General features: G+C 43.1%; 1 protein-coding gene across 2 annotated transcripts; it reads right to left on the minus strand.

The window, feature by feature from the left end:
* Positions 1-476: 476 nt before the first annotated feature.
* Positions 477-12943, minus strand: cdc42ep4a (CDC42 effector protein (Rho GTPase binding) 4a). Of its 2 annotated transcripts, none has more exons than XM_022198155.2 (2): positions 12658-12943; positions 477-3639 (listed from the first exon to the last, which is right to left on the minus strand). In XM_022198155.2, the coding sequence occupies exon 2, from the start codon at positions 3501-3503 to the stop codon at positions 2448-2450; it is 1056 nt and encodes a 351-aa protein (XP_022053847.1). In that variant the 5' UTR covers positions 3504-3639; positions 12658-12943; the 3' UTR covers positions 477-2447. The 2 variants fall into 2 exon arrangements, with proteins under 2 accessions (XP_022053847.1, XP_022053849.1); XM_022198157.2 differs by lacking the exon at positions 12658-12943 and adding an exon at positions 4692-4878.
* Between the last annotated feature and the right edge of the window lie 533 nt (positions 12944-13476).

Genomic DNA, 13476 nt, shown 5'->3' on the forward strand with positions numbered 1-13476 from the left:
TGGTCTTACGCAACTCTTGGACTCATCCATCCTCCAATCAACAGGGTGAGATGAATTTCCTGTCATTGCTGTTTATCGGTCGCAGCTCTTATCTATGATAAACTTGTCCTCCACCATACATTTTTTACCCCTCTCTCACCTGTACGGATGAGAATATAGCTGTACCCAAGTGGTTCTCAGAAAACTGCTTTTAAAATGAGCCTCAGATTTACACACTTCATTCTCTCTCTCTCACATATTTACTCATGAATCATCTCATCATTGTCCTTCAGAGATGTGGCCGACTAGGCCACTAAGGTCTCAATTGTTTCCTTCCTTCCTTCCTCTTCTGGGAGAGCCAAAGAATAGTATCAGGAAACAGAAGAGGCACTCAGCTCCTTTGTTAATGCTGCTAACTGAGCACCACTTCACTCTTACCGCATCTGTGAAATTGCTATTTATCTTCTCATGCACTCCCACAAAACGGCTATAAAATATTCAAGATATTCAGGCCTTCTTTTATTGAAAAATATAGGTTACTTTGGATAATACAGAAAAAGAAGCTGTAAATATACAGTAAAGAAGTCAACAGTAAGGTATTATTAACAACAGTTTGCAGAAAGCACAGGCAAATTCTCATTCGTACAAAAATTAACATTTGAAGTCACCTGAATGCATCATGTAGTGTATAAGGGATAAATATCCAGTTATGCAAATTAATTACTTTCCTTATTATATCTTAGAACAATATTTATTTTCTCTCCTTCAACCTGCAAGCTGAAGCTCAAATCTGAACTCTTACTCAGCAGTGATTACCAACAGTGGAAGAAGAAAGAAGATGTACTTGACAGGCTCTCCCAAAAGTGAGCTCCACATACTGAAATTGTTTTTGGCTAGAAAATTATAATTTGGCACATCTGTCAGTTTCAGTTAAGGCAGTGAAATCAATCAGCGCAAGTAAGCCTTCAATACTTCTGGCCATGGCTTTTTAATGATGCAAGAGACATAGCCGAGCTGCAATGACTGTGCAATTTGCACTTTTCGTAATGCTCTTGCAGCTATTGCTGGCCAGTTTTTCACCCTTAACCACTCTTCAAACAGATACAACAGAAACGTAGCAGAGATTTTTTTTCAAAGACAAAGAAAAGACAACAATCTGTATTAAACACGCATAGCAGTAGTGTCTTGTTTAACTGTGCCTGCTGGTACATTTGATTTCAAAACTTACACACCCTAAGACTCTACACATACCGTACGTAGTGGTGGAAAAAACTGTTTAAGGCAGTCTATTGACTATTGAGAATCAACATCTTTTACACAGTTCAGTTGCACCACTGCAGTTGCTCGGATGTACAAAAAAGAAACAAGGAAGGAAGTGGTTTTCAAACTTCAGTTTCAACTTGAAATGACGGATAAGAACAAGGAAGATGGCCAATTTGTGTTAGTTAATAGAAATCCTATGAGGAAAAAAGGAACCTGTTCACTGGAAAAGAGATAAAGAGACAACTAACACAATGTTCAATGGGCCACGCACAACGCTTCACACTTTTGGTTTCCTGTAGTAACACCATGCTTTATGTTAATCCAGTTCAATGCATCTCCATTAGCTTTACAACCCTGGCTCTCTCCAATTCATGCAGCCTAAGCCTGTGTGGCACTCAGTGAATTGAAAACAGAGGAGAATTTTTTGGTTTGGACTCTGTGGTCCAACTTTACAGCAGGAAATGACAGCGTCACCAGGACCCTGAATTACATAAGAGACAATAAGGGAGGAAAAAAAATCTGATAGATCTATGGCACTGCTAAAATGCTTTCAGATGAAAGAGGCTTAATGCAGGGCCTCAAACCCCAATGACAAACACAGCTCCCTTTATTGTGACAAGATACCCACCACTGATCCTGTTGTGACAGAGGCCTTCTGTTCGGCTCAGGCCTCATGATGTCCCACAGCCAGAGACAGAAAGCACAGCGAGAATAGAGGCAAACCAAATGAAAAAAGCACATGTGACACGTCAAGTGAGAGAAGAGAGAGAGAGAGAGAGAGAGAGAGAGAGGGTGAACTGAGTTTTAGTTGTGGAAAGTGTTTTTCCTACAAAAGTTCCTTTCTAACCAATACTCCCTGCTTACTTCTGGAATGTTCCATATTCAAAAAGTGTCTGCCCTTCCATGTCAGTTCCCTCAGTGTTCAAAACGGAGAGACAGATTGATAGACAAACAGAAGGGTAAGGCTTCCTGACAGATGGAGTTTGGGCTTGTCCTAACGGAGTAGTCACACTTTCTTTGTAGCCCTATAAAGTGAGAGTCCTCCATCTTCTTCACAATCTCATCCCCACAGTATACCAACCGCAGTGTCTTTCTCCCGTTCAAGTGCAAATCCACACTGTCAAAGGATTTGCCAGTTTCACATCAACCATTTTCCCTGCTTTATTTTTTCTCTTTTTTCCCCTTTTTCATCTGACTTTGGACTCTCATACACGGATCTCATCATCTTCATCCTCCAAGAAAGAGGAGAAGTTGCTCTCCTCTTCTGGCGGGGCACTGAATGTGGCGCTGTCTGTATCTCCTGCATAGGTCTGGCTGTTGGGTTTCTCATCCAGAGCAGCAGAACCAGAGCTGGACATGGAGCAGCTGTCTAGATGCTGCAAGTGTTTGGGCCGTATTTCCGGAGTGTACTCTGGGGTGTAAGGCCCTCCGTCCTCAGGCCTCAGATCAATAGAGCTGGCTGGATCCTCAGAGACCTGCATCTGCAGATCTCCTGCTTCTTCGTCTGCCTCCATTTGCTCTTCTCCATTCTCATCTTTCCCCCTCTCCACGCTGTCCTCTTCCTCACCATGGGCGCTGAGAGGCGGTGAAGCATGGCCTTCGCTGCTTTTGCCCTCCTCATAGCCAAGATCATCGTCCTCCTTCTCCATCACACCTAGGATGTCACCCAGCATGGAGGGTCCCAGGTCAACGTGGAAGGACATAACCGACTCGGCGTGCTTCATTCCACCTCCGTAGTGACGGGAGCTCTCCGGCAGCTCCGTCAGCTCGCCGAAGCTTCGTTCTTCCAGCTCTAGGAAGTGCATGGCTGCAGCTGCGCCTCTCTCGTCCAACTCCCCGTGTTGCTTGAACGGGCTTGAAGACAAACTCTTTGCCACCATGCTCTCCTCTCTGTCGTCATCATTGAGAAAGGGCAGAGACATGGCATTCTTCACATAGCTGGGTGATCCTCCAGGGAGCACCAAAGAGCCATCGCTCTGCTGATCCACTCTGGTGACCGACTGTGAGCGCTTGCTGCTCCTGAAGGTGCGCGACAAAAGGCCGGGTCGTGGAGAGCGCGGGAAGGATGTATTCTCAGGTGAAGGCTCCCCTGAGCGTGTGCTGAGAAAGGAGGTGTCTCCAAAAGCATCACCGCTCCGGCCGACGTGCATGGTGTGGCGAAAGTCGCCCAGAGGAGCGCTGATCATCTCCCTGGTCAGGTCCATGCGTGAGCGACGCTTGGTTTGGGAGGACGACGACACTAGCTGTTTTAAGATCGGCATGGTGGTTGATTAGGTGTTTTGTTTTGTGCTAAGAGGTAGTCGGGATACAAAAAAAGGCACCCAAATGTTGAATTGAATCTTGTTAGAGGCCTTGAAATGAATAATGACGCTCCTTAATTCCAGTCAGTCTGGGAACCTGAAAAATTTAAAGAAAATACAATAAATTAGACAGAGCACATTGTGGCAGTTTCACTTTGCTTACAATCCATTATTTACACTAAAAAGACAGTCAACACTGTATGCAGAGTGAAAACACTTCAAATCATTCCCACTAGGACACATTTAGAGTCAATTGCAGCTGAATGTTATTAAGAAAATCTATAGTCTATGTAAGGCATAGCTTTCATATTATGTTGTAAAGCATTTTCACATTTGGTTGTTTAAGCCCATAAAATAAATGAAACCATTTCTAAGAATTTCAAATGTTCCACTAATTGCAAGAGCTGAAGCTATCAATTATGCAACTCTATAATGATAAGCAGCACTCCTCCAACATCTCTGCAAGATGACCTCTAAAACGCACTGGGAGAAAAAAAGTGATGGGGAACACCACAGGATTTTACATTTGAAACGGCATTATAACTCTAAGCAAAACACCAACCACAGACCAACATGAAGCAGAAAGGAATAGTTGAGGGCAGCCAGGGATTTTCTGGTGGGAAACTTTTGACTGCACAGCATACACTATATGACCAAAAGCTTATCTTCTAGTCACGGAAAGTCACTTATGCAAGCATCAAAGAACAACAGCACTTGTCATCTGACTATATGGACGCCTTATTTTGACAATTTTAAGAGGAACTGTTATCAGAGGAATGACAGAAAATATTCCCTATCCATCGTCTGCTTCGACAATGTTGTTTAGGCCCCTAGAGATTTGTGAGTGACAGCTGATAGAAAATGTGTTTCTACATTATTGAAAGCGCAGACAGAGGAAGCCTCACCACAGGCTGCCAGCCAGACACTGCTGCTTCCTGAGGAGGTGCACTGGAGGACAAGGGCAGGGCGTCTCATTAGCTATCCATCCCCACATATAAAATACAACTTGAAAAGAACACTGCCCCGGTGGTCTGCAAAATTAAACGCGAGCAATTTTCTGCAGACATACATCAAAAACACATGCACGTCTGGGTAGTGGGTGGAAAATCTCTATGGTTACACGTAAGCAGGCCAGGAGAAAATGCTTACCTTGCCGTGCACCTCTCTGACTTGCACATATGTGCCTCTTTCTTTGTTTACTCACAGAGGAAGATCATCAAACTGGTCAGCGTGCTAACCTTGACTTCAGATTTCTTACAGGCAAGCTTTCAAAAGAGTCAGAGTTGTCTTTGGTAGAAGTGCCGTGGGGAGACTTCAGTTGTTTAATGTGACAGGCTTTTTAATGCACTGACCTCGTTCTTCTATCTCCACCCCCCGTCTTCGCCAGCTGAGCCTCAACTCCTCTTCCTGTTAATACCCTCACCTGCTTTGGTTTCCATAGAAACACCCTCCTGCAAGCAAGCAACCGTGCTTCCTGTCAGAGGCTGCAGAAGGCTTCAGATTTCATAGAAGCATTCAACACACGGGCCTCTGTGTCAACCAGAGAATAAACTCTTTTAATCTGACGTCTGTTGCGTTTTCACTCATTCGCTCCATCTGTGCTTTTATTTCCCATTTGTAAAATTGAAACTAATAAAAATACAGAAAAGTACCAGTGCTGTAGACTACAAAAGAGAGCTATCAATACGAAGAGAAGCATATGTGGAAGTTTTCAGTGTTTTTGTCCAAGACTGTAACACGATATGAAAACTTTCCATGAACTCAAACTGCTTTCACCAAGATATACAAACAAGGTCACCTATTTTGCAGAAACATGTTTATTATTGAAGCCGCCAGTTCTGATTTGTTTTGGGGAAATAATGATGGGGAAATATTTCACACCCAGCCAAAAAAACAATATCTTTTTTTTTTTTTTTTGTCTCTGACGAGTTGCTTCTGGGTGGCTTAAACAAGGAAAAACAACTAGTGGTGGAAAAGCCCACCTCCCTGTCCCTCTCCATCTCGGCCCTCAGGTCAGGGTCAAGACGGAAAGCTCAATGGTGCCAATTGCATGGACATGGATGCAAAACCTTGTCACAGACCACCAGAGTGCTCTTCGTAAGCTGGATCTACAACAGATCCAAGAAGCTCAACAGCAGCAGAGTTCCACATTTACATCCAAACTGATTCACAGTCCTGTACAGCTTTATTTATAGTGTTCTCATTCCATGCGGAAGTGTACGAATGTATGTGTGGGTGGACATGTGAATGAAAAAAAAAAAACAGAAAAGGGCCTGAGAAGACAGCAGTTTAGCGTGGGAACCAGTGGGTCACAGCAGGGAGGGGGATTGACTTTATAAACAGACATTCACAGCACTCGTGGTCTGACTGAAACAGAGCCCACTGGAGACACAGAACACAGTGCAGGAACAGACAGGAAAAGCCAATGAAGCATGTCTGCATCATTTCACTTTGACAGTGATGCTTCTCAAAAACTAACATAAGCCGCGCTGACCTGCAGACTTTGAGCCCTCTGAGTGATATGTAAAGATTATGAGGTTGACTGACCTGCCTTGATGTGGACGTGGTATTTCTCAACCGCTGAGTAAAAAGCAGCAGAGCGTGCATGCATGCACCCTGCGATAAACATAAGCACACCGGGAATGTTTCAAAACAGTTGCCGGTTCTCCAATCTTTTCACATCTATTGGTCTAAATGATATTTTGGCACCTTCCCTTAGATGTATTTAAGCCCCAAGAAGGTAAAGTTAGCTCTGTTTATATATCACACATTGGAATTTTCAATAAAAAATACTTGAGTCCATACAGATTTCAATATCTGTCTAAATACCCCAAGGCTATAGCCAGTACTTTGCAGGAAAAAATGGTCAATTCCCTCGGATCCTTTGAGGCAAAAGCACAGAAATAATCTAGGAAGTAAATGGTAATGGGTTGTTTTACTTCTACTGAATGGGTGAAAAGGGCCTCACTAAATCAAACAGTAGCTCCAGTATTGCTGCAGTCATTACTTAGCACTACAGACAGATGTTACATTAGAGGAAGTGTACAAACAGTGGCTGCAAGCTTAAGCCATGAGTCAAAAAACATTCGGAAAATTAGCATGCATCCATTAAGTTTTTATAGTTCAGCAAACACGCAAAAAAAAAAGCATCATCAGAGGACTCACTGGGATTTAATATGCATGACAAAAACTCCAGATCAACATCAGAGAGAAATATTGACCTCCTGGATAATTTGTGTTTAGGACCAACATAACTTTTCACTTTTTGTCAATACTCTCACGCTAGGCCACTCAATACTAATACACAAGAGAACACTAGCAGACCCAAACACACACTCAAAAATGACTTATGGCCCATTTCCAGGATTGAGTATTGATGCACCGTCTTTGTGCTTAATTTGCCCGCTGTGTATTTTACTGTCTGGGAGTAGGAGGGCTGCTGCAGCAGTGATGCAGGCTCCCTGTCTGCATCATTTGAAGTCACTGACCTGGATGGACAAGCGAATGACCTGAGGGTGACATGACATCAGGGGCTAGAAGGCCACATGCACCTAAAATCTGTGTGAGAAACGGGGAGAAAACCGCTCTGCCCCGATCATACCATTTGCAAGCATCTCATTTGATAGCAAATTTATTCCCATGTGTTTAAGTGCAACACTGGCAAGAGTTGTTTGGTAAAGGTTGAGCCAGCACAGACTCTGCCACACATGCTTCAGTAATTAAGAAGACAAATGGCCTCTTCTAGTAGATGGGTATCTGCCATGCAACTCAGTTAGCGGGCCCGAACGTCTCATTTAGGAGGGAGCAGCCAAAGGACAAACAGTGGAAATCACATTATGTCTCAATCAGACAAAAAGGCAACAGCAGACATCAAGCAGATGATGCCCTCTGAGATAAATAGAGCAATGAGAAACCATGCTGCTCTAATGAGAATTTACAAATAAAAGCCCTCCTACTTACAAGAAAGCCAAATTTAGCCATAGCTTGAATCGTCCATTTGCTTGCGGTGTTCAGAGTATGGTGTTGACCTAGATGGTATCTTGAGTGCCCTCCTGCACGACCACCCGTTTCCTCAAGCCATTCTCCACCGTGCAGCTCTGATACAGCAAATCTGGTCTAAAGAGCAAAACAAATCTAAAATCTGTTACTGTGGAATGCTGAATATGAGGAAACGCCAATGACTGCAACAGACTTTGCACTTAGTAACCAGCCAAGCTCATATTGAACTTGGTTTGTCTTTTTTTTTTACCCCAGCATCTCTTTCTAGAGCTAAAATGAATCGTGATAACAGAAATTTAGCATTTTGTTTGAGCTTTTTGAAAGAAGAAATGGTCGTGTCTTTTCACCTAATGTGAGAATGTGCTGCTTTTATCTGTTTTACTTGACTTTAAATGGGATAATTCTGCATTTGCAACTGATGATCCCACAATACAAGACCACATTATGTGCTTTTGGCAAACTAGAGACACTTTATGGACAAAACTACAAATAGATTCTTTGGGAAAACAAGAGGGACAAATCAACCGTGAAAATAATTGACATCTGATCGGATCAGGAAATGATGCACACTGAGATAAGCAGTTCCCAGAAAAAGGCAATTTTATATCATTGATCATGAAGTAATAACTAAAACAACTCAATACTAATATCATTCCTCCAAAAATCATGCCTCCGAGTACTGGGGGAAAGGGAAAAAAGTCTTTTTGTGTGCGATTTTTAAATACAGACAGCAAAAAATTACTAAATCAGTGGTTTTTTTTCCTGTGCTGACTTAAACGTGACAAGTTGGTGTGAGGCAGACTGTTATGCTAATGTCACACCTCACCCAGCAGGGCACTCTGCTCAGGAAGGATCAAAGAACAACAGATTTTTAGAGCTACCCTGCTAATAAAAGTGCCTGTAGGTTTTCCAATTGGTATTCATGTTGGCGAGTACTAAATCTGCAGTCATCCTTAGATCAGTGAGTGGAATATTTGAAGTAAGCAGCTCTGACTGGAAAAAAAAAAAAAACAACACAAACGCACCAGAACTCAACAGTGTTTAAAAATAGCATTCACTGTTGTGGTAAATGATCACTGAACTCAGCAGACCCTTAATTCAACATAATCAGTATGAAACCCTAGCTCTGCACTCAAAACTTGATAGTGTGAAAGTGAGTATTAAAGAGGCTGTTCAAAGTGGAGCAGCCAGCGAGAAGAAGGAAAATTGAAAGACAGAAGAGGAAGACCAGGACGGAGGGCAACAGAATGGCTTTCAAAAAGAGCCTCGACAGCCAATGAAAGGTTTCCTGGCAGAAAACAGGCCTGCAGCAAGTCAGCTCGACACACACCAGCTGACCTCTGCTCCTCGAGAGGAGATGACTTGTCTCTTTTACATTTACAGCCAACACAGCCTCTAGATATGACACTCCATCTCTTTCTGTCTGTGCTGCGCTGTGAAGAAACTGACAGCTTTTATTACAAACACAAACAGCGGATGGCAGACAACATGTCTTCCGCTTCAACACACTCAAGAACGAAAAAGCATTCTGCGGCTTAAACAAGACTGGTAAACATCATGTTCATGGATATTCGTTGCCTTTGTAGACGCCAACAATGTTATCCACCCCTGCTTTGCGATCATCTCTGATCTGAATAAAACTTACAATCGTGCTACTGAAATTGCAGCCAGCATGGCTCAACATCAACGTCATCGGTGTACCGGGCAGGCCATTGAAATACAAAAAGGGAGAGTAGTGGGCGGGGGGGTTGCAGAAATTGGCACCACTCTGGCATTGAGAGTGCCTCAACAGAATCAGAGCAAATGAACAGAAAGCAGGTTCACACTGGTAACATAAACAAGAGGCCATGCCAGAAACAACCACTTAACATTAGTTGGAGTGTTTTTGGGTGACGAGAAATGGCTAAAACGTTTCCAGGTTTTTTGCATTATGACGCAGTTGAACCTGCAAGGTCAACAACCTCCCTCAGGTCATTTAGAACTCTGTCTGCACGAAAACATCCAAATGACAGAAGTGCAAGAATGTGACTAATTGCCACTGAGATAAATGGCCAATAACCTCAAAATTCACTTCGCAAAAACTAATTAGCAGCACATGAAATGTTTTGCAGAGGGACATGTTAGGAGGGACACTCACAGGAAGGGCAGGGAGAAAATGAGGCAGTAAACCCTCCCATCTCTCCGGAAATCTTCTCAGCCTGCCCTTCCTGCCCACTCATAATATAAACAAGGCTTAGCTCCATCATGCTGTATTACAGATGGGTTATCCAAACAAACACAGCCCATATCTCCATCAACGCTTGGTTTTAATAACCTACAGGGCCATGGGCCAGTGCTGACGCTGTGTGTTCAACAACAGCTCCAAATGTAATATGTATCAACGCATGAATCGCCGCAGGTTCAGCGGCTTTAATTATTTTAGAGGATGAGCACAAGCGGATTTTCTCTACAGCAGGTAGCTGAGTCACAGCAGCTGATGACAGCTCTGGCCTCAGGCCCAGGTGTCTGTGTCGTAGGTGTCTCTAAAGCGCAGCAGAAGAAGAGAGACGCTGCATTTTGAAACACTCTGGAGAAAACCTGTGCTCTTTGATGGAAAGAATGCAGGAAAATTATGGGATTCAGAGAGCGTTGCTTGAAAGTGTGAGACTGTCAAAATTACAGGGTCAGAGCAGCAGGAAAGAGAAATAAAAAGGCATAAAAAAAAGGCTGGTGGGAAGCCAGAGAAGCAGCTATCAAAGAATGGGGGTTTATTTTTGCCTGTTTTCAGAAAATACAGGAAATCAATTTGTGTAGAGCAAATTGTGCTCCTAAGTAAATAGTATGCAAACTGTGCATTTGCTCAGAGTACATTACGCAAAAATTGGAAAATACAAATCCAACATAATAAGTTAAAATGATTCTAAAGAAACAAAGTTGTACACTAAAAAAAGTTGTGCGTAGTTACAGATTAGCAGCCCCTGTCATTGTCTGGTGCTACATTTCTAAGGATTCTATGCAATATTTGCATTTAGGAAACAGGATAGTGAAGAATAAACATTTCCTCTGGCTTACAAACCCCAGAACTCAGGGTCACAAAGCGGCAAGTTGGGCAAGACCAGAAAACAATGCAGCCAAACAAAAGACACAGGAACAAACACAGCATTCACACACTGACATATGAGAGGCTCAAAGAATTTGACATCGGGAAAACAAGGTTATAAAAAAAGGTGGCATTGAGCTAATGGGCTGTCACAAGAACAGAAAGAGAGAAGGAGAGTTCCCACTGAACTCCGATTTGTGTGCATCATTTGCAGACTATTCATTGGTAGAACCTAAAGGCAATAATAAAAAACCTCAAACTACCCATCTCTTCAAAATACTTGCCATAGGCTATATCTGCTCTCTATAATAATAATCCAGAAGTTCTCTATCAGTGTCCTCAGAGGCATTCCAGCAAAAATAAATAGCAGTTTACATTGGTATTTCCTGGAATGTGAAGGGGACGGACGGGACACACACATTGCCTCAAATGAGCACACAAACTGCAGACATGTTCAAACATAGGTGCAGGACTGTACACTCAGCGGCCACAAATAACACAGTTTCACTCCAGCACCGCCGCAGTAGCACTTTTGAAACGCTGATTATCTCCAAATGAAAAGTAAGGAGCACAAATTTGTTCACTTTTGTAAACAAAATCATGAGCAGGTTGTGCTTGCCGGGACATGAGCCAGCAAATGCTTGTCCACGCTGTGCCGTGCCGTGCCCAGCAGCGGAGTGCGCTTGGCACAGTGTCCAAACACCTCCAGGAGGAAGGATAACTTTCACCTTCAGGCACTAAACACATCTCCTGCGGTCAAATTAGATGCTTTATGAAACAGAAGATGGTGGTGTACAAACCTGTGCAGGCTGGTTAAAAATGTGTCGCCTCTTCTCAGAGACATTTCAGAGACACTACTAGGGGAGGACAGTAAACAGGCTAAGCCTCATACATAAATCTCAGCTATGAGGCTTCCTCATTCGCAGTGTCATCAGCCTGAATCCATCCTAATGTCTGGGCAGGAAGCACAGTCTGACATGTGACAAAAAGCCTTATTTGGGATAAGACAGGTCAAATGTCACATTCCAAAACCAGCGAAAAACAAAGGAAGGCCACTCAATTTGCCTCACAAGTAGAGACCTCTGATAACATTAACTCCTCAAACAATTGCTGTGAGCTGTTATCAGCGTGGCGGTGATGGAGTGACGGCCTGCAGACATGAGGCCCATCATCTTGTAAATGCCAGTCAATGAGCTCATCACAGGCCGCCCCTGCCAAGCCAACTGAACAGGACTGCCAAGTCGACAGAACCTGGGATGTGTGGGTGATGAACTGGACAAACAAAACACGTGTGCGCTCCATGTGGGGGCAGGAAGTGTGTAATGTGGGATCTTTTCTCTAAAAAAAAACAAAAAACAAAATCAAAAACAAAAAAAACAAAGCACCCAGAGGACCAAGCAGATGTGTGCAAATTCAAGCTCCTCCTATTATCTAAAGATGCACTTCAATCGCTCTGGAATGAGTATGCACAAGTTTCCCATGATCATTGAACACACCTTTGGCCTAAATTTGTCTATTTTGTAGCTGATCTGCTCTCATGAGGCCTGTAGAAGTTTTCTTTTTAGAAAAGCTATAAATCAAACATTAAAAAAATCACAGTGCATCAGTTTTAGCTTCCAAAGCTCCCCAGAGAAGGTAATTATAAGAATTAATTCAGGCTTTTTTCTAAACTGCTAACGTTAAATAGCTCCATTCTCGCGATAACAACTCTCAGCACAAAGATACTCTGCGAAAAGACGAGAATTTACAACAAATACTCTCCATTTAGGATCGCTTGATTGACTTATGTCTACAAATGACTGCTGACTGCTTCGGTCATGGTGTAATAAAGCGCTGATTCTGGGTGGGTCTGTAGCCGGAGAACAATAATAGCTGACCAGAAGCGTCTGCAGCCTGGCGCACCGTGCGCTCAGCTGGACCAGTGGATAAAGCCAGATAATTAAAAAACACACACACATCTGAGCTGCACATGAAAGAAAAAATTTTAGTCAGTGGAGTTTAGATGCAAGCACAAATATAAAAAGCACACACGCTTACCGAACATCCCATTCATAAAAGCCGGGTGCTGCTTCACTTTAAGGCCCCCAGCAGGTCGACAATGAGGGTGCATTCATCAAACGAAAAGAGATGCGAGACGCTCAGATGAGCTGTTTCTGCTCCAAAAATATCCAAAACAACAAAAACCGCTTTTGCACCAGCCGTTTCTTGTCATACAAAAATAAAAAAACGCACAGTTACTTTCACTGCATCCTCACAAGCGGTGCTTCTGCTCTGGAGCGCAATAACTCACTACACTACCTCCTGCCGTAGTGTGTCTGAACACGCCCTCTTCCGTGGCTCCTTAAAGACACAGCGTGACAGCATGGGGCCACTCACACTGCCTACATTTAAGTTCTTTTCACTAGAACAGGCGGAGACTGCACGGTCATGTACACTAATAACAGAAAAAGACACCAGGAAAATGATTTATTAACTTTAGTCCCATTCAGGATGTCTCAAGGTTCAGAGTCAGTCAAGATATAAAAGATAACCAATGATCAAAATGCTTAATATAGAAACTACATTTAGATCATGTTTTGATTTAACCCTTGTATGGTGTTCGGGTCTGTGGGACCCATTTTCATTTTTATATCAAAGAAAAGTAATACGATAATTTTTTATTTCAAGCTCAGATTCACTGGCCTTGGCTCCGTGAAGAACATATATCACAACACATTTTCAATGACCACACACCGTACACCCCCCCTACGCATTTATGTTACATACAGGGTGTTCGGGTCCACTGGACCCGGGGCCAATAAAAGTGGAAGTTTTAGGTCTTGTGCATCTGCTCTCTGTCCTCCTCCTGTCTGGGCC

This window comes from Acanthochromis polyacanthus, chromosome 21 (genome assembly GCF_021347895.1).
Source record: "Acanthochromis polyacanthus isolate Apoly-LR-REF ecotype Palm Island chromosome 21, KAUST_Apoly_ChrSc, whole genome shotgun sequence".
Lineage (NCBI taxonomy): Eukaryota > Metazoa > Chordata > Actinopteri > Pomacentridae > Acanthochromis > Acanthochromis polyacanthus.